The sequence below is a fragment of the Leguminivora glycinivorella genome, chromosome 17 (genome assembly GCF_023078275.1).
Source record: "Leguminivora glycinivorella isolate SPB_JAAS2020 chromosome 17, LegGlyc_1.1, whole genome shotgun sequence".
Classification (NCBI taxonomy): Eukaryota; Metazoa; Arthropoda; class Insecta; order Lepidoptera; family Tortricidae; genus Leguminivora; species Leguminivora glycinivorella.
Window position 1 is genome coordinate 12696197 of NC_062987.1, and position 22376 is coordinate 12718572.

The window sequence follows — 22376 nt, forward strand, 5'->3', positions numbered from 1 at the left end:
CCTCTTGATGGTTAAAAGGTTGTCCATTAATTACCGGGCACCCTGTATAGTGTCTAACGTATATGCTACGTATACAGGGTGATACGAGTAAGTAATTACTATGGGGATAGACTTGTTAACAAACGATTACCTTACTTACTCAACTCCTTACCTGCAGCTATTAGAATGGAGAAAAACAAAAATAGGTTCAAAAGGTCTTTGTTCCAATACTACATAGATAAACTTTAGATGCCCTACTTGTTAACAACTTTTTACTTACCTTAGCAGTAATATGTAAATCCGTATATTATATTAACGTTATAACTAATTATATATTGTATAGACTCGTGGATCCCACAGTCAAACTGTGTAAACAGTTTTGGGGGACATTGTATTTATTCTTATGTTCATTATGTAAGATGCTTATTCAATAAATTATAATAAAGATGCTTATTCAATAAACAATAAATGAAATTATAATATGACTTAATTGATAAGTACTTAATTGATAGCTAATTATCAATTACGTTCTAATTATGACTTAATTGATGATTAACTATCAATTAAGTCATAGTTAAGAAAAAAGAAATATCACAATTTAGTGTTGCCCCATTATGAAAGTTGCTCAGTGTGACCCTCCCCAGTACCCTGTTCACTCCTGCTCACGACTCATGAATCACCCTGTATAAAGCGAGCCACATGTGGTTGTTTGTTTGCCACCGAAGTGGAAATAATACCACAAAGGTTTTACATGCTTTTATGTCGCACCTTTTTATCGCATTAAAATGAACTCGCTTTGACAGATTTTTGTTTGACAACCTAAAATCGCAGCCATCAGGAATATTGATGTCAAAATTTTTGTTAACTTCTTAATTTTGGATCTTTAAATTTAAAATTTCTAAGTTTTCTGTATCTTTCAATAGTTAAAATGGCTCCTAAACAAGATAAGAAAGCAAAAAAAGAAACGTCAGTGTGTCAGACCTCGAAATGTGATATGTCCCAGGATGTCGGTAAGATACCTATTTAACTTTTCGTGTAAAATATTAACACTGAATTAATATATGTACCTAGGTATATCTTTATATCTTTGCACAGAACGAAATCCCTGAGATTATTAAACTGAAATACACTCCTTACCTAACTTACCTTACTTATACACTGTTGTGTTAAGTACACAGCAAAAAGGACTGTAGGTACAAGTTTCTAATGGGTTGGCAACGCGCATGTAACACTCCTTGAATACGGTGACCGCTTTCCATCAGGCGGACCGTATGCTTGTTTGCCACCGACGTAGTATAAAAAAAATAACACTAGAAAAAAAGTGACCAAGTTCAGCTCAGGTTTGTCCTTGGTTGGATACCCCTAGGTACTTTTTATCCTCTACTATTGGTTTTCCCAGGGTTTCTAAAAATCGCTCGTATGAAGATGCTTACGCGTCGTCGTCCCTGAATGCAATGTGCACCCATATTCATATTAAAGAGCGATTTTTGGTCAGCGAAACCCTATGTCTATCTGTAGTTTGATGCTCCTTTTGCTAGTCTAGACAGCAGCTAAGCAGGTATATGTATGTAGGTACTTAGTACGAATAAGTTTGGAATGTATATTACCACCCTTTAGATTGCGCCGCAAACTGCCCTGGCGCTGTCAACGTAGCCACCGGGCGAGGCCAATCGGGGGCTAAGCTGACGGACCGGCAACGTCGCAACATGGAGCGGGTGGAAATGCTCGCGCGGCCCAACACGAGGCGGCTGCGGAGTCTCTGGGATGAGAAGTGCGCCATATTGCCGCCGGACCGTCGGGACAAGATCAAAAGTGCGCTGGAGGAGGACTATTTTCTTAGCCCAGAGTAAGTTTATACTTTACCTGATCATTTTGGTACGGAACAGAACCAGCAAAATATGAAAGAAGCGCCTGGCGTTCGTCAGTAGGTACGTTGGGTGGACGACATTCGGAAGATTGCTGGTTATCTATTTCTGGATGAGATTAGCTCAGGGCCAAATCTTTAGATTGCGCCGCAAACTGCCCTGGCGCTGTCAACGTAGCCACCGCCGGACCGTCGGGACAAGATCAAAAGCGCGCTGGAGGAGGACTACTTTCTGAGCCCAGAGTAAGTTTAATAGTTAAGTACACTATGACAAGAAACAGCCAGCAAAACTACCCCATACAACCATTTCAGTCGCAAAATCTTCAAATCAGTAACTAACTGTCAAATGTGACATAACGCGTGGTAACGTCGTGCGAACAATGCGACCGTATTGATACAATAACAAAATGTAGTCGTCGTGTGCACTCGTTACGGTAACAAAATGTGTACGAATTTGTGGCTGTCAATGTCACTGTCAGAATGACTTTAAACGACACTTTATTAGTCGACGTTTGCACACATAACGGTAACAACATGTGGACGAATTTGGGGCTGTCATTGTCACTGTCAGAACGGTTTCTGACAGTGACATTGACAGAATTTGTACACACATGTGTAGGTCTGATTACCGAACTGCTCCTAAACCACTGTATCCGCAAATGACAATCTGAAATACGAAGGTTTCTCAAACTGTCTTGTGAAGTTGTGGACTGGTTGCTTTGAATCATTTAAATATGAGCGAATTAAATAATAATAAACGACGACGACCATTTAAGCACTCTTCGACATTTTATAGAAATGTGGGAAAGTTAAGAAAAGTGCAGAATGATAATACAAATAGATAAGCACTTTATAGTTACTTAATGTATTAAATATATAATTTTTAATTCTTATTGATAAAAATGAAGTGTAGTGTTGCTTTACACAATAAAAGTAGGAACCAAATGAAATAGAGTATTTACTGTGATATTAATAGAATTCCTGTTGCGCAATGATAGTTTTTTTCAGTACAGATGCTGCTTTTTTAACGCAGTAGTGCGAGCAAATCAAGCAATGATTCATTTCTTGTCTGGTCGAAACTCTTAGCTTAGATTTAGGTACTGAAAATCGTCGTACGATACACGTGCGAAAAGGACATTCACAACTCGTGTCGATTTAAAACACTCCCTTCGTTCGTGTATTAATATATCGCTACTCGTATCGATTTTCCTCTTTTCCGCACTCGTATCTACAAGTATTTTGTTTGGGTTACAAAAAAAACACATTATTTACTCTACTACGTTTTATTTATGTCTCTTTAACATTACAAATTTGTAGACACTTATCTATACAAAAATCTTGACAAAAGAAGTACAGATCGCTGAAATTAATGTTGATAGTAATATTAATGACGACTACTTCAACAAGTGTCAATTGTGAAATGCCGCAAAATACTAGTTGCTCTATAGAAGACCATAATAATATGATCCCCGATCCTTTACAACCCAGCAGCTCGGTACGCACGTTACAATTTTTTTTTAATCTTCTTTAGTGAGGGCAACTGAGTACGACGGCATATTTAATTGTTTATAAAGTTTGAGGATACCTGGAAAAAATTATTAATAAATATTCACTGCTTTCGGTCACGCGTGTACGCTGCGACCATTTTGCGATCGTTTGTCGACCGTTTGGTGACCGTTTGGCGACTGTTTTTTACATGGAATATTACCGTCTTAATCCGTATTTTAACAACTTTATTGGTTTTCTAGGCATTATTTTTATTATTTCAGTATAGTATACGCACCGGAGCACTAAAACTTCACCAATCAATATACATAACACGCAAACACCGAGTAGTCAATAATATTATTACTGGTTAAACTGAGGTAAATCGATGGCGCGTTGATAAATTTAGACTTATTTTATGAAATCACTCAAGCAATTTAATTGGCCACGGTAATTAGCCCACATTATATTACAAATGCAAACAATATTTATCTTTAACAAATTCTTACGCCATTACATTTTAATGTCAATTGATTTTATTTCTTTTTTACTTTGACGTCTCTGACAGTCGCCATTTGAAAAGAATGAAATGAACGAATGATTTTGGGAAAGTAGTCGCCAAACGGTAACAATGTGTGCACGCGTAGTGCACACTTCTGTCACTTCTGTGACCATTTGTGCCTGTTACCAATCGTCCCCATTTGGGTCGCCGCGACTAAACGTCGACCGTACTGCGACTAAGCATTGAGACCCGAAGACCTGTGTGTACACAAAATAGGAGGATTTGCGTAGGAACGGCGACCGATTATGGTTATATGGGACTTCATATAACTATATAGATATTAATTTTTAATAAAACTTCGGACGAAAGAAGCGTATAGCGCCGGTTGGCTCATTGAGTGGACGACAGTCACAAGATCGCGAATTACTTCCAGCTGAAGTTAGATTAGCTGAATTAGTTCAACCAGAATGGGCAGAGCCAGACGGGGATATGTGGCGTAAATACTAGAAAAGAGGCCTATACAATAAAATACTGATATTATGGTGATGATGACTTGATGACGGAAACTGACCTGTGCGCTATTTGATCGTTTTGTTGTTTAGGGCATCGTATTTTTAGAAGTTAAAATGATACAAGCTGTCGAGTTCCCTAAAAATAAGTTACTTCAATGATTTCCTACATCGCCAGGCAAACGGAGCAATACTTTCAAGCTCTGAACCAGCATGGAGGGGGCAAGTTTCACATCCCGGGCGCCGGCGGCAGCGCCGGCGCCGGCACCGTCGGTCGCAAGGAGCAGGCGGACAGGACCAAGGAACTGCGGCAGCGGCAGAAGTGGCTAGTCAACTTTAGTGCACAGGTGACCCATCATCATATCAGCCGAAAGACGTCCACTGCTGGACATAAGCCTCCCCCAAAGATTGCCACAATAACCTGTCCTGCGCCACCCGCATCCAGCGGACTCCTGCGACCTTCACCAGGTCATCAGTCCACATTGTCGGGGGCCTACCCTCGCTGCGCCTTCCGGTACGCGGTCGCCACTCGAGAACCTTTCCGCCCCAACGGCCATCGGTTCTACGTGCATTGCACGTGCACAGGTGACCCATTACATCAGTATCTTCTACATGGTCAGGCAAACGAATACTCGTATTTGCTAGCTCTGAAGCCACTTCCCGGGTGCTGATACCGTCAGTCGCAAGGAGCAAGCGGACAGGACCAAGGAACTACGGCAGCGGCAAAAGTGGCTCGTCAACTTCGCACACGCAACGTCTTTAGTGCACAGGTGAACCCATTATATCAGTAGCTTCTTCAAATTTGAATCCCAGTCGACTGTAGAGCCATTTCGAAGTAAACGTGGGTCCAAACTTCAAAGTGACTTCTATGGCAAACAAATCAAGGTGAAAATCCAGCCCTTCATGCGCTTCCAGGCGGACATGGCCCCCCATGCCCCCCCTGGAGCCGAGGTTGGCCATAGAAATAGACCACGTGACCCCCTCCTGGGGTCTGGGTCTTTACCACGTGATCCCCCCTTGGGCACGAAGCTGGATCCGCGCTTGAGCCCTGTGGACAAACACATGATTAGATATCCGTTTTTTTACAATAAAACTTATAGAGTAAGTACCTAGATATAATAAATCATGACGTGTTCTCAGGTGGCGTACCGTATTTGCGACTACATTGCAAAGGGTCAAAAAGAAATGCTAGTCTCAAACAGGTTGCGGAGCATCGCTGATGTGGTGTTAGAAAGGGTCGCGGACATACTGGGTTAGTTCTCTAGCTTCATTATTAACTTATTTGTACCTATACCTAGTATTACATGCATAAAGGGTCCTTGATCCTTATCCTTATGCTTCATCAGCAAAGAGAGGACAATGGATGCCATATAGTGACGAAATCATGAGATGGATGAATTTTCTTGAATTTTGAGTAATATTTTACGTTTCGTTTTCTTTCAACCCCTTATTTGCCAGGAGTGGCACTGAAGCTTTGATAGTTTCGTGTGCTCTGCCTACCCCTTTATGGGATACAGGCGTGATTGTATGTATGTATGTATTTTACGTTATGCTATTTTTGTTATCCCGTGAGGTGATGCGTTACAAGTGTCAAGGGGATAGCCCTTTCCTCTCAATGGTATCGTAGAAGCAGACTGTGGGATATGGGTTCCGTTGTGGCATAGTATTCCGTTTTCTTTCAACCCCTTAATTGCCAAGACTGGCAAAGAAACTTGATCAGTTTCATGAACTCTGCCTACCCTGCTTAGGAATACAGGTGCTAGTTTAGTGTACCTATCTATGAATGTAAGGTTCTGTAATTAGGATTTTAAAAAATACTGGTTATTTGTAGGTAATATAAGGTGCTTTATACAGGTGAGCCGAAACCCACCCGAACACATCCCGGTCGCCTGGCGCGGTTCATGGTAGCGATATCCGACCGCATCGCCGTCTGGATTGAAAACGCCGTGTATCGCGCCGACGCCATCGAGCCGCCAGAGGAACCGCAACATGAGCATATGCGGCTGGACACTGAGCGCCCACTTATATGCTGATTCAGTGAGTACTAGCCGTATGCAATGTCTTACCGCAGGGAAAACGCCGTGTATCGCGCCGACGCCATCGAGCCTCCAGAGGAACCGCAGCACGAGCATATGCGGCTGGACACTGAGCGCCCACTTATATGCTGATTCCGTGAGTACTAGCCGTATGCAATGTCTTACGGCAGGGAAAACGCCGTGTATCGCGCCGACGCCATCGAGCCTCCAGAGGAACCGCAGCACGAGCATATGCGGCTGGACACTGAGCGCCCACTTATATGCTGATTCCGTGAGTAAAGGCTGTATCTGACTATATCGATTTGAAAAGGATTTCTATAAGGTTGACTCGGCGGACTTCAGTATGGTAACGTGGTCTGTTGATCATGTGAATGCGATATCCGATCACATCGCCGTCTGGATTGAAAACGCCGTGTATCGCGCCGACGCCATCGAGCCGCCAGAGGAACCGCAACATGAGCATATGCGGCTGGACACTGAGCGCTCACTAAGCTCACTTACGCCGTGGCTTGCGTGGGCGACGGTCGCGCGATGGTCGCGCGACGGCGATGCGACGCATACGAAATCAAACCTTATCGATATGGAAGTAGACGATGCGATGAGACGCGACGGCGCGACCGTCGCCCACGCAAGACACGGCGTTATATACTGAGTCAGTGAGTAGGTACCAGCCGTATGTAGTGTCTGACCGCAGGGAAAACGCAGTTTATCGCGCCGACCGGAACCGGAACTCTACTATAATGGTACATTGATCAAGTGAGTATTAGCCGAAATGACAATCGTTGACGCCGATTGAAACGCAGTCTGGCTCTGTCGCGCCAATACGGAAGAGCGAGATAGATACAATTACGCTATTATCGTAAGCATTTGTGCGCCTGCTTATGTATATTTAGTATGTTGAGGTGGTGAATAGATAGTTTTAGTACCTATGAACCCCAATCCCGAACCCGATCTATATCCAGCAACAATAAAAGCATTAAAAGCACATTTAGATCTTGAAGACATGAAAGTCTCTCTTAATAAATGTTCTCATTTCCTGTAAAAAAAAACCTTGTTGTACTGATATCTATTTTACTATACTAAAGTAAGTATAACAATTCGGCTAACGGTGACGTTCTGTTATTATCTTATACTTTTAAACGAGCAATTCTTGTATATTTATTTATTTATTTATTTATTTATTTATTTATATATATATTTATTTACACTGACGATCTCGGAAACCGCTCTAACGATTTCGCAGAAATTTGTTATGTGGGGGTTTTGGGGGTGAAAAATCGGTCTAACTTATCCTTAGGTCCCGGAAAACGCGAATTTTCGAGTTTTCATGCGTTTTTCTTCGCGCGCCATCTCGTGTGCAGAAGTTGTACTGTTAAGACAGAATTCTTTCGGTCGATGTAAGTACTATTTATTGCAAACACTAGATGGCGACACAGGTCAAGGCTAAAACGAATAGAAAATACACTATTTGAGTTTTTGTGGCGAAATGCGCGCCATCTCGTGTGGAGTAGTTGTGTTGTTAAGGCTGAGAATTCTTTCGCTCGATGTAGGTACTATTCATTTTTGAACTAGATGGCGACACATGTCAAGGATACGAAACAGAACCGAGCGAAGCTCGGTTGCCCAGATATATTGTTTAAAGTGTTACAACTCTCGCTTTATTGTTTTATTACCTACGATGAAAGTAATAAAATTGCAAATAAGATGACGTAATAATTAAGTAATGTACTGCGCTTATAAATATGTAATCATTTTGTTACCCTACTCGACTGAAATAGAGTTGTAACTTTTATACATATTTATGATATCTAGATAATTCTTTTAGTCATTATGCGTAACCAGCATGCTATAAATCACGTTACATTATTTGATGTTTAGCCGCATTCGCAGTTTTCTAATCTCTCAAGCATGCAAGTAAGTCTTGTATTAGCGTTATCTATATGAAATATGGCTATTTTAGTAACATACTTTAATAAACTATAATGTAGTGCGTTTCTAAATATATTTGGTGACCTATTTTTGTAGATTGTTTTGATACAAATTTATTTGACCACTAAATTCTACCTACCTCTAACAATATTAATAATTCTGACTCTAGTTCTAAATGTCCTTACAAAAAGATTAAAAAGATAAGGAACAATATTTTCTGAGCATGAAGGATATGGCTCTTGTTCCGAATCATCCTACGGCTATGACTCCCCTCAACGTGCATGTATGTTTTAGTTATAGTTTTAAAATAACTACTTACATCATTAATTTATTCCTCTAAAATTTCAGGCTGATTGTATCCGGAAAATCCCGAAAAAGCAAGTTACGCCAGTCTATAACGAATAGGCCGTCTGACATTAGTTCTCAGGACTTATATTCGATTGTAAAATTTAATGTCATCAGTTTTATTTAAAAACATAAATCAAACAAATATACATTTATGTTTAATTTATTAACAATTGTAGGTTTACTGTTTGCTACGAACTGTCATTGTTCAACTTTCGTATGAATATCGGTTTTTTAAAGAAACAACACTATTTTGTCTTTAGCTTCCGGTGTGTTTAGCCCGGCACTAATCATTTCCGGTAGCCATTACCTCACATTCTTTTCGCTCTCGATCTAACTTGCGAACGCGTCGCTGCATTAAAATTGCCATTTATTGCTAATTAAATAGTTAAAGTCACATTTTCCCAACAATTATCGTTAAATTAAGTTTAAACTCAGTGCTAGTCACATTATCAAAGTGGACAGGAAGAAAGCTCTGCTCCAAGAACAGTTCTGGGCTCGAGGAGACGGTAAGCCGGGCCCGCACGTGCGCCTTGCATACCAAGGCTGATGGTAAGCGAGCTGAAACCAACCCACTGGAACCTCATGCTAAAAGGTATGTGACATATGCACTGTTTTTTCCCCAGTAAGTTTTTGTTTAAAGCATTAAATTTCGAATTATCTTTGTCAATTTCGTCTTAAAGATATTTTATTAAATTACAGTCCGCTCAATTAGTTCATCATTAAACATTTGTTCCTTCGGCCGGATCCGTTGAAAAGTTACCTATTTTTAGTAAAATATCAAATTTGTCGTGTCGTAATATTTTTCTAATAAATTGGTGGGTAAAACTTTTAATTCTCGATTCGGTTAATGGCTGACCGGAAGTGTGACTTTTATAGTAGAATTTAGTTAGGTTGGTAGCAGTGTGACAGTTCGTTCAATCCGCTCATCTCGTTCGGTCTTAGTCTATGCTTTGGTGTATGGCAACAATTCGGTTGTCATCTCATCTGTCATTGTCAAAGTCAACAAGTTAATTTGAGTAACGTAAACTGTTTATTTATATTTTCGTTCTCGTTTTTCGATAAATCAACAGTGATTATTACGTGAAAAATGTCGGACATTGATGTGAGCAATAGAGACGTTGACATGGATAGGGTTGAACGCAATTACGCGGTTATGCGGTTAGAGTTAATCTTTGATTGTATAGATTTAGAGGGTTATGTCGCGGCCGACTTAAACCCAATAGTTGAAGACTTTCATCGTGCCCAAAAGGCTATAATGAAGAAAACAAAGGATGTAAATACGGAGTTCTCGGTTACTGTCGATTTTGAACAAAAAGTAAAGTCAATCTTGACAAGGTTAAGGAAAGCTGAGCCTGTCATTACAAGCAAACATGAAACTGTTGACAAACAAGATAGTAGTGATAATAATTCAGCGAAGTTACCTAAAATTGTTGTGAAACCATTTGATGGCTCCTTGCACAATTGGTTGTCATTTAAGGAACTCTTTGATTCCTTAATTCATAAAAGGAATATTTCGAACATTGAAAAGCTGCATTATCTTATGACATCGTGTCAAGGTAAGGCTTTAGATTTGATTAAGAATTACCCAATTTCGGACAACAGTTACATGGATGCTTACAATGCTTTAAACAATTTTTACAATAGAAAACGGCAAATTGCCTTTGGGTACTATGAAAAGATTTTACTTTGTGAACAGGTGAAGACCAAGTCTTCAACTGAATTAGAAAAAGTTCATCGTGTGTTTAGAGAAACATTACAAGTGTTAGAAAGGTTCGACTTACCCGATAAAAACTTTATGTTATTTCATCTGTTGTGGGGAAAATTAGACAAGGCGACTCGGGAGGCCTTCCTCCTCGAGTTCAATTCCAATGAAATTCCAAAGTTTGAATCACTACAAGAGTTTGTTGAAAAACAAGTCCGCGCTCTGGAAGTAACGGAGGTTAAGCCCGTAACAAGTGCCATTAAAGGTAAAGGCAAGGTAACACTAGTTGCCACACAACAAAATATATGTGTTTTCTGTACTGAACTGCATAACTTAGAAAATTGTAAAAAATTTAAAGTTTTAGACACTTCGGAGCGGTTCAAGGTGGTGAAAAACAAGGGCTTGTGTGTTTGTTGTTTCTCCAAAACTCATAAAGTTAAACAATGTCGATCGGATTGTCGGTGCAGTATATGCGGTTGTTCCCACAACACTTTATTACACTTTGCAAAAAGGGAACCGGCTTCGCCAGAGGCTGAACCAGCACCTCAGCCAATGGTGAGCGGTTTAAATAGCAAAGTGACTTTGACGTCGGTCCAAAGTAATGGATTAGTTTTATTTGCTACTGCTCGGGTAGCTGTTCGGGATAGTTCAGGTAATTATCAAATAGCTCGTGCTCTTTTGGACGGTGCTAGTGGTGTCAATTTTATTTCCCATGACTGTGCTCGAAGATTAGGTTTACAGGTAGATGATACTAGCGAGCCAATTACTGGAATTGGACTATCTGAAGTTGCACCTAAGGGTATGTTATCATGCTCTGTTAAACCTATTGGATCAGAAATGGTTAATTTTGACTTCCAAGCGTCAGTGCTTCCAGTTATCTGTCCGGAGCAACCATACTATAGAGTCAATACATCGGAATGGCATCACATTCAAGGTCTACCTCTCGCTGACCCTGACTTTGCGAAGCCGGGCCCAATAGATTTACTCTTAAATGCAGAGATCTTTGCATCTTCCATTTTAAGTGGTAAGAAGGAGGGCCGGAAGGGGCAGTCAAAGGCTTTGGAGACTGTTTTCGGATGGGTTCTGATGGGTGACTGTTATGCCTCTCGTACACAATCTTTCACTAATTGTCGGAAAGATTGTTTTTTCGTGTCGAATGCTTCACAATCAAACTTGTCGCTGTCGTTGGATGATTCTCTTAAAAGGTTCTGGGAACTAGAAAATATTTGTGGTCCGAGTAAACCTATCTTGTCGAAAGAGGATCAACTATGTGAAGATAACTTCCGTGCAAATTATTGTCGCACGAGTGAAGGCCGGTTCGAGGTACCTCTACCTTTCGTCGATCCTTCGAACAAGCCTACCTTTTCGCACACTCGTGAAATTGCAATGCGGAGATTTTTTCGTTGGAACGCAAGCTTACAAAGCATGCGGATTTTCGTAAAGCTTATGCCTCCTTTATGGAAGAGTATGAGGTCAGTGGTCATATGGAGCAGGTTGCGCCGCCTGTCTCTAGTGTCGGGAATTTTAATTACATCCCACATCATGGTATTTTGCGCCCCGAATCTGTCAGTACACCTCTGAGAGCCGTTTTTGACGCAAGTTGTCGTGACAGCAATGGGATTTCGCTTAATGATACACTACTAGCTGGACCTAAGTTACAAACTAATATTTTTGATGTCCTTACTAGGTTTCGATGGCATAAAATAGTCTTTACGGGTGACATAAAGGCCATGTATCGTCAAATCCTCGTGCCAAACGAGGACGCTGAGTATCAGCGGATATTGTGGCGACCTTCGACTGACGGCCCAGTTAAAGACTATCGTTTGCGGACGGTAACTTATGGTGTGAAATCGGCTCCGTATCAAGCTTTGCGCACAATAGCACAGATAGCGGAGGAGACTGCTGACTCCTATCCTGAAGGGTCACAAGTGCTTGGGAGAGACATTTATGTTGATGATGTCGTGACAGGCGCTGACTCTATTGAGCAAGCTTTAAAAATTAGATCAGATTTATCTGAAATTTTGTCGTCGGGTGGGTTCCATTTGAGAAAATGGACCTCCAACCATAAAGGTTTTATCGTTGACCTTCCATCTTCTGAGTTGTATTCGAGTGATTTTAAACATTTTGATGAACTTCCGGATTTGTCCCTTAAAATATTGGGATTGTTATGGCGTCCACAAACAGATTCGTTCCAATTTGAGGTTGCAACACCACGTGATCAGAAATGTACTAAACGTACTATTTTATCGAATATAGCGCGCATATATGACCCGCTAGGATTCTTATGTCCTGTCACGTTTCACGCTAAATATTTAATGCAGGTCTTGTGGTCATCTGGGGTGCAATGGGACGATGATGTTCCAGAAGCAATCACATCAGAATGGATGAAATTTACCGATCAACTTCCGTCGTTGAAATCTGTCGTTATTCCCCGTCGCATCATCCATTCGTTTGTTTCATTACAATTGCATGGATTTTGTGATGCGTCGGAGCGTGGTTACGCTGCTGTCGTCTTCTGTCGTGTCGATGACACACAAGGCTCTACTTTTGTAGAGCTTTGCTGTGCCAAAAGTAAGGTGGCGCCTCTGCGTAAATTATCAATTCCTCGATTGGAACTGCAGGCTGCCGTGTTGTTGGCAGACCTGATGCAGTCAACACAAGAGGCATTAAAACCTCTCTATGTTGTTCAGGAAATATTTGCATGGTCAGACTCGACCGTAACGTTAGCTTGGATCAAGTCGTGCCCTTCACGCTGGAAAACATTTGTTGCAAATCGTGTGAGCCATATCCAGGATCTTGTTGCTCCTGATCGCTGGCGTCACGTCAGTACACACCACAATCCTGCTGATGCAGGATCCAGGGGGTTACTGCCTGAAGATTTGGTAGAGTGTGATATTTGGTGGAAGGGTCCGTCGTGGTTGGTAAAGGAAGAGAAGGATTGGCCTTGCTCACCTTTGCACGATCCAAGCAATGACTGTATTGTAGAGGAACAACGTATTTGTAGCTTGCTCGTGACGGCCGATCCTAACTTAACTGATGAAGTCCTTAGCAGGTTCTCCTCGCTTTTCACATTAAAGCGTGTGTTAGCCTACTGTTTCCGTTTTTTACGGTCAGCTAAGGATGGAAAAGTTGTCGGATCTCTACAGTCAGCTGAAACCACTGCAGCTCTCATGTTTTTAGTAAAACATGTGCAGCTCACTTCGTTCAGTGTAGAGATCAATCAATTAAGGGAGGATCGTTTGAACGCATTGCCAAAGGGTTTGCGCAAGCTTTCATTATTCATTGACAGTCAGGGTATTGTCAGGGTGGGCGGTCGCTTGGCAAATTCTCCTATTAAATTTTCTGTCAAACATCCCATTTTATTGCCTCGCTCCCACCGACTCACTATTTTAATAATTGACGAATATCATAAAAGATTTTTACATCCAGGTGCCCAAACTTTACAAAATTTACTTGCGCAAACGTTTTGGATTTTGTCGCCAAAGCGAGCAATTCAGGCAGTGATTGGAGGCTGCGTGAAATGCTTTCGTGCCAATCCCTCTGCGGCATCTCCGCCGCTTATGGGAAATTTGCCTACTTTTCGCGTCTCGCAAATTAAACCTTTTTCGAGTGTCGCCATTGATTATGGAGGACCATTTGATATCGCTTTCGGTCGTGGCCGTGGTGCGAAAACGTACAAAGGTTACATCTGTGTTTTTGTATGTACTAGTACCAAAGCCATTCACATAGAGCTTGCTTCAGAGTTGTCGACAGAAGCTTTCCTCTGTGTTCTTAAACGGTTTGTCGCTCGTCGTGGTCGATGCAGTAACATTGTCTCTGACCAGGGTAGGAATTTTGTGGGCGCTAGTAACTATCTTGGTTCACTCATGAAAGGTGCTGCTGATGCCCAAGAAATTAAATTCTCGTTTAACCCTCCGGGTACGCCTCATTTTAACGGATTAGCTGAAGCCGGGATACGCTCGGTTAAGACTCACCTCGCACGGGTTGTAGGTAATCAAAGGTTAACCTTCGAGGAATTTTATACAATTCTGACTCAGATTGAGTCTATGCTCAACTCTCGTCCATTGACACCTCTTAGCTCGGATCCTAGTGATCTCTCAGCCTTAACTCCAGGCCATTTTTTAACTCTGGAACCGTTGTCGATTGTCCCAGAGGAAAATCTTGTAGATAAAAAAGTAAGTGTCTGTAATCGTTGGAAAATGATACAGAAAATGCATCAAGACTTCTGGCGTAGATGGCACGCTGAGTACGTCCATACTCTACAACAGAGGACTAAATGGAATAAAGTAAATACAAACATTGTCGTGGGTTCCTTGGTCTTGTTGATTAACGAACAGACAAGCCCTTTAAAATGGCCCCTTGGGCGCATCGTTGCTCTACATCCCGGAGTTGACGGTGTCTGTAGAGTGGTCACAATTCAAACTGCTACTGGTCAGTACAGAAGACCAGTTGTGAAGCTGTGTCCTTTACCACTTTCAAATTAACTTTCGTCGTTCTAGTATTATCACTTAGTTTAACATTATAGTTTTTAAGTAGTTTGTCGAACTCTAGCACTATTTGTAGAGTAAATATTGCATATTTAGGTGAGCGGTATGTTCAACTTTCGTATGAATATCGGTTTTTTAAAGAAACAACACTATTTTGTCTTTAGCTTCCGGTGTGTTTAGCCCGACACTAATCATTTCCGGTAGCCATTACCTCACATTCTTTTCGCTCTCGATCTAACTTGCGAACGCGTCGCTGCATTAAAATTGCCATTTATTGCTAATTAAATAGTTAAAGTCACATTTTCCCAACAATTATCGTTAAATTAAGTTTAAACTCAGTGCTAGTCACATTATCAAAGTGGACAGGAAGAAAGCTCTGCTCCAAGAACAGTTCTGGGCTCGAGGAGACGGTAAGCCGGGCCCGCACGTGCGCCTTGCATACCAAGGCTGATGGTAAGCGAGCTGAAACCAACCCACTGGAACCTCATGCTAAAAGGTATGTGACATATGCACTGTTTTTTCCCCAGTAAGTTTTTGTTTAAAGCATTAAATTTCGAATTATCTTTGTCAATTTCGTCTTAAAGATATTTTATTAAATTACAGTCCGCTCAATTAGTTCATCATTAAACAGTCATCAAAAGGTCATCCTGTTCGTAGGTAATAATTCACCTGACAAACGGCCCAATCCGAAGTTAAAGAAACGTCAAACAATTAGTTTCATATCGGATATCGTCACTACTTTGAAAAAATCTCGTATCTCACGCTGCTCCTCAAAGTTAAAACGCAGTAAGTCTATATGCATTCCATACATACTACAATTTGCTTTTCATTGACAGATGAAGATACAAGTTTTTTTAAAAGTAGTGACGATATGTTAGTATCAAAATTGATGTTGCAGAAACGTAATTTTTGACACTGATATAAACTAACTTCCTCTTCCGAGGTCCCTCATTGCTGAGGATCGCGACCATTTAAATTTATGCAGCGTGTCCACAGCGTGCGGTCATGTCATGCGCCATGTGTATTGCGCGTTGCATGCCGGCACCAGCTGCCCTTTTTCGCAGTATCAGGATACGTAGCCGGATGGCACAAACGCTCACGAAACGAAACGCTCGTAGATATCTCTCTGTATCGCTCTTGCGTATTGGCGTGACAAAGCCAGACTACCTTTAGCGACGTTTCGTTTTCGTTTCGCGTCGCAGAAATGCCATTCGGCTACGGCACCTGACCATCTCATGGGCACCCTACCCTGAGCACGCTTGCCATCCATTTGCCCCACAATGATCAACTAACTGATAAAACGTAATTTTTGACACTGATATATAATTTCCGATCCATATCCAGTTGATGTATCTTAAAGTTCGAATCGATCCGTAACAATTTAAGACAAAGATATCGTTACTGCAGAGAACTCCATTATAATAGTGATCTTAATGTACTTGACACTGCAAATAGTACACCGATTAGATACAAATCGGTCAAGAGTGAACATGTCATGTTCTTTACGGTTTCGGGAACGTAGTTATACAATATTGAAATTTACATTTGGTTGGTTTTAACCAAAGACATATATAACTCCGTATAGACAGATAAAGTCTAAGAAAAAAACGTACCTTAGTACCATACAGAAAAAGGTACGGTGGCCTAGATGGCATTACACCTTTGGGGTACGCTCAGCTAGATGGCGCTAATATTAATATTCGACATTTTACCTAACACATACTTATCAAGCTACGAATATGGGCCAAATTGTCAAAACTGAGGTTCAAAAGTTTTCTTGTGTCGAAAGATGGCAGTCTATGCACTGTGATAAGTTGATAACACATTTTACTTTGACAGTAACTCTCTATAATACTCGATCCTCTTTGGTATGAGCCACGATTTCTTTACATTAGTCTACCCTATTTAATGTTTATATATATATTTCAAAAACAGAACCCTAAAACATCATCCAATTCAAATAGCTAGACTAATAAAGTATAGAGCTGAATGACTAAATAATGAGCAACGCCCACAATATACCCTGTTATGCGAGAATCTAGATTTTCATTGACCTATGTTTATGTTTAGACCTAACTACGAGTATGTCTATAAATATATTAATAAAAATGTAAGTTTAGGTATAATTCATTGGCCCCCAAAAACTTCAAACGTCGTGGAACTTAATCGAGCTCTGTATTTACTAAAAATATTCAATATTATTGGAAATAAATAAATAAATAAATATATTTCTTAACACATTCTTAAACGTAGATTGATTGAGTTCCACGGTAAGCTCAAGAAGATTGGCTTGTGTTATGGGATACTCAACGATATAAATATAATATTAATATAGTTAAAAAAAGACATACAGGTACCTACTTAACTTAGAAAACACCCATGACCCAGAAACAAATATCTTTGCTCATCACACAAATAAATGCCCTTGCCGTAGGGATTCGATCCCAGGACCGCGACTCAGCAGGCAGGGTCACTCACTACCCGGAGGCCAAACCGGTCGCCAAAATCGTACGTCGTCGAAATTGCACTTATTTCTCTATTGTCGCTTAGTGTCTAGATTATTGGTTGTTACATGAAAACAACATAAAAGATAAAAAAAACTTACTAAATACCTACTTACGCAAAAAGTTGATGTAGGTCAAATTGATTGGATTTGCACAGATATTATAAGTATATTAATCGATTTTATTAGCCATTAGTATAAATTTATAAGTTACATTTGGAGCTCTAATTTCTAGTGACTAGGACATAATTATATTTTATTGGCTTACGTAATTATACTATGAGGATACAAACAACTTCGTAACAACCACAAGTATGTCAGTTAACTATTTGTTAAATTGGCCAAGAGCTTGATGTATCGTACCTACTTCCGTAGTCAGTATTACGAATAACTAAATAAGCAAGTAAAGTCTAAACAAATCGTTATAGGTACATATATTATATTTACAGTTATGTTTTATAATAAAGCCCATGAGAATACTCAGGGGGGAGGAGGGTTACGTGGTCAATTTGTATGGCCAAGGGTCTTGACCCCTGTGACCTAACCTCCCCTCCCCCCCTGATGGCCCATGAACTAATTGGAGTAAAAAGGAAAAGATGCCCACTATATGTTGATCGTGGAATCTCTTTACCTTAGAAAGTACATGGGCTACAATTCAGGGGTTTGCAAGCCATGGTCCAAAAATTTATTCGTGGAGTAAATCCATGATTTTAAAATTAACTGGTATTTTATAAAAGGTGTCAAGAGTAGATATTGACTTAACTAGAATCCAGTTAACTCTGTTCCTAATTAATGCGCTGTCTCATGTATTCAATTCAAATTGATAATTGCGAATGGTGACATTCTAGACTTGGTTGTTGTGAGTGTGAGTCAATACTTTGTTTTATGACGTTTGAATTATCAGCAATTACTTCTACACACCTATTTGTTCATATACGCTTAGGCGAATAAGATCTTAATCTGGGCAACCGAGCTTCGCTCGGTTCTGTTTCGTATCCTTGACATGTGTCGCCATCTAGTTCAAAAATGAATAGTACTACATCGAGCGAAAGAATTCTCAGCCTTAACAACACAACTACTCCACACGAGATGGCGCGCATTTCGCCACAAAAACTCAAATAGTGTATTTTTCTATTCGTTTTAGCCTTGACCTGTGTCGCCATCTAGTGTTTGCAATAAATAGTACTTACATCGACCGAAAGAATTCTGTCTTAACAGTACAACTACTGCACACGAGATGGCGCGCGAAGAAAAGCGCATGAAAACTCGAAAATTCGCGTTTTCCGGGACCTAAGGATAAGTTAGACCGATTTTTCACCCCCAAAAACCCCCACATAACAAATTTCTGCGAAATCGTTAGAGCGGTTTCCGAGATCGTCAGTGTAAATAAATATATAATATCTGGGCAACCGAGCTTCGCTCGGTTCTGTTTCGTATCCTTGACATGTGTCGCCATCTAGTTCAAAAATGAATAGTACCTACATCGAGCGAAAGAATTCTCAGCCTTAACAACACAACTACTCCACACGAGATGGCGCGCATTTCGCCACAAAAACTCAAATAGTGTATTTTCTATTCGTTTTAGCCTTGACCTGTGTCGCCATCTAGTGTTTGCAATAAATAGTACTTACATCGACCGAAAGAATTTTGTCTTAACAGTACAACTACTGCACACGAGATGGCGCGCGAAGAAAAACGCATGAAAACTCGAAAATTCGCGTTTTCCGGGACCTAAGGATAAGTTAGACCGATTTTTCACCCCCAAAAACCCCCACATAACAAATTTCTGCGAAATCGTTAGAGCGGTTTCCGAGATCGTCAGTGTAAATAAATATATATATAAATAAATAAATAAATAAATAAATAAATATACAAGAATTGCTCGTTTAAAAGTATAAGATATAAATAAATAAATAAATAAATAAATAAATATACAAGAATTGCTCGTTTAAAAGTATAAGATTTTGGAAAAAAATGGTTTTTTAAATTTACAGGTTTAAATAAAAAAGATTAAACTCGCGATTCATTAGTAAAATAGTTGCACTTTACATAGGTACGTATTTCTTTCAAATATTCTCTTTATTTTATAAGAAATTGGATGGGTCTGCCAACTAAACACAAGATAGGTATCTATGCCTATAAAATTGATGGATGACACGGCACCTAAATACTACATATTTGGCCACTTTTAATCGAGCCAAGGCAAGTACTTTAGTACTTAGAGACCAAAAATTGCATTTCATTTTACTGTCTGGGCTACAAAAAAGTTGCTGAAATAAAATTAACGAAACATTGTTCAGCCATCAACATCATATACATCCTGTTTTTATTGAATTCCGTTAACTTCAAGGGATGGTTCTTTAGATCAAATACAATTAATTTCTCTAAGACACTATCGTCTTAACTCTACGGTTATCGAGTTATTAAAAAAATGAAAATAATTACTGAACACTTGTTTGACAGCCTTTACCACTTCCCACTCTTATTTGTTTTGACATGTGCCGTCAAAGACTTGACACTAACTTGATTTTTATTCTTAAGGGTCTCTCACACTAATTAATTCATTTATTATGTATGAAAACAATAAAAAAAAATGTTTGCGAATTTAACTAAAAGTGACATACAGGGTGGTTCCTGATAACGAACCTAACGACATGTCGAATTTAATGGAAAACAAAAAAAAACGCGGTGTAGGTATGAATAACTTTAAGTAGTGTAAACTGATAACTTATTGCGAAGACCTTTTTATTTCCAATGAGTCGCCAATAATTTACCTTACCATATTGAGCTGGCGGCGGGCGTAAGTTTTTATCTCAGGTATTTCTATTAGGTATTCATGCAACCTTTGGAGGTTCTACCTAGTTCTAGCCTTGTTCTGTGCCAGGACCCGGTGACCTTCTGAGGGCCCTATATATGCGGCTGTCTTTGGTTCCTAGATGTAGTTTGCACTTAGAAGGCTTTACAAGCAGTTCTTGTGAAATCTATTCATCAAAATGAAATACGCCGTAAGTTTTTCATATATTATTGTTTATTCTTGTTATAGTATTTTATACAATCGTGATATAATACAAAGCTTTTCAGTCGAGTACCATGTTTAGGCCACGAAGCTTGCTGAGTGGCCTAATAGTACGGTACGAGAGTGAAAAGCTTAGTTATATCACTATTGTATACAATACTTTTTCTAGTCATCATCTTCATCATCAATGGACGGAAATATCATAATTCATGCAAGTTAAAATTAATGTTAATAGCGTCGTTCACCTTTGTATCAACATCGAATTACCTAGCAACCAATTGTTTGTAATAACCGTCTCTGATTGACCGATAACGCGACAAATAAAAAAAAATGTATTTCAGATGCAGAAAAATTTGCCAGGTATCGCAAATTAGTATAAATTAGTAGAAATTGTATGATGTTCTATTTTTGAAATTATTACAGTTAACTTAAAGTCAACTATAATGAGATTACATATATTATTATAGTTGAGTCGGAACTGCCATAGAGTATCCAACACTGAAAAGTTAGCACTTATAGTTTAGTCTGTGGTGTCTTAATTGACAGATTACAGTCGACGAGTAGAAAAACAATATTATGTCATAGTAGGTAGTATTATTTTAATATTTTTACCTGCCTGACTTGGCTATATTAGATCCTCATTGTCGAAAACGACAGTCTGGCTAAATCTATTCCATTTATCATTATTGTAAAATAATTTAAAAATAAGAACGGGAAAAGTCTGAAAAATTTAATTGGCATTTAAATATAATGCTCTTAATACTGATGAGCAAATTGCAGAAAATTTCCTAAAAAATTGAAAAGTTCTTGGAAATTTCATAAAAGTTTCACAAGAACTATAGGAAATTTAAATTATAATAATAAATGGAAATGTTCAAGCTCAAATTTGCGCAAATTTTCTTATGTTCAGAAATTCGCAATTTTGGAACACCGTTTTCCGTTCGCTCTCAGTACGAGTACACTCTGCTTCTATCCTCAATTCTCCCAAATGGACTAGATGTGATAATGTTCATGAACTAACCTTGTTTTGGGTCCACCAGGTGTTCTTCCTCCTCTGCTGCTTGGCGCTGGCGGCTGCTGCCCCCCAGCTCATCTACCCGGGCCTGGCTCCCATCGCCCCATTGGGCGTGGTACCTAGGGTGAGTGCCAACTGTAGATGTAAAAAAAAATCATTAACATTTATTCAGTATGTAGGCCACAGGGGCACTTTTACATATCAACATTACAAGACCTCTGCTGTAGCCCTTTCGATGCTATTGACTTGATATAAAGACGTGGACAGTCCGTATTAGAGGTCTCCTGTTTAGGTGATGTTTCACTAACACAAATGTTAAACGTGGTATTTCGAAGCTTACATTTCCTAAAAAGTATAAAGTAAATAGTATAGTAAGTTATTGATTACCTATACTAGATAATTGGTTTCCTGGCAGACACAATACCGCTGTAATTGCAGGGGTCCATAGTCTATAGCGACTGCTTACCACTAGGAATGCCGTGTGTTTATTTGCCACTGACAAAACATCCATCCAAGAAACTAAAACAAATATAGATCTGTGAAAGACCTACCCATCTAAAGAGTTACATTTTTTTCAGACCGTGGTAGCTGGTCCGACGGTGGTGAACGGCCTGACCCCATACGGTCTGGGGGCCCGCCTCGTGGCCCCAGGCTACGTTGGTACCACCTTCATCTAAACAGCCATCTAATGTTAACTGACTCATCGGAGACCTTAGGCTAGGCTCTGATTAGTTAAGAGTGATTCGCGCCCATTGGTTACCCTGTCTTTGTAAATATTCGCTTATAAACAATTAAAAAGCTTCCCGACTATTTGTTGTTTTGATTCTAGCTATTCCTTATACATTTCCCACTTAATTTTAACCTTTAGGTGAATTGAAGTGAAAAGTTTCATTTTGCATAAGTATACAGAGTGGGGCCTGTAACAAAGGCGAAGAATTGAACTGTAGGCTATTCTCCTTATACTGATCAACATTTGTTCAGTGACTTTTAAAAATTATGAA

General features: G+C 39.8%; 1 protein-coding gene across 1 annotated transcript; it reads left to right on the top strand.

The window, feature by feature from the left end:
• The first annotated feature begins 810 nt into the window (after positions 1–810).
• LOC125235375 lies at positions 811–21986 on the top strand. Its single transcript, XM_048141926.1, has 7 exons — positions 811–989; positions 1597–1825; positions 4518–4686; positions 5480–5591; positions 6194–6376; positions 21401–21499; positions 21954–21986. The coding sequence occupies exons 1-5, from the start codon at positions 908–910 to the stop codon at positions 6370–6372; spliced, it is 771 nt and encodes a 256-aa protein (XP_047997883.1). The 5' UTR covers positions 811–907; the 3' UTR covers positions 6373–6376; positions 21401–21499; positions 21954–21986.
• Positions 21987–22376: the final 390 nt, after the last annotated feature.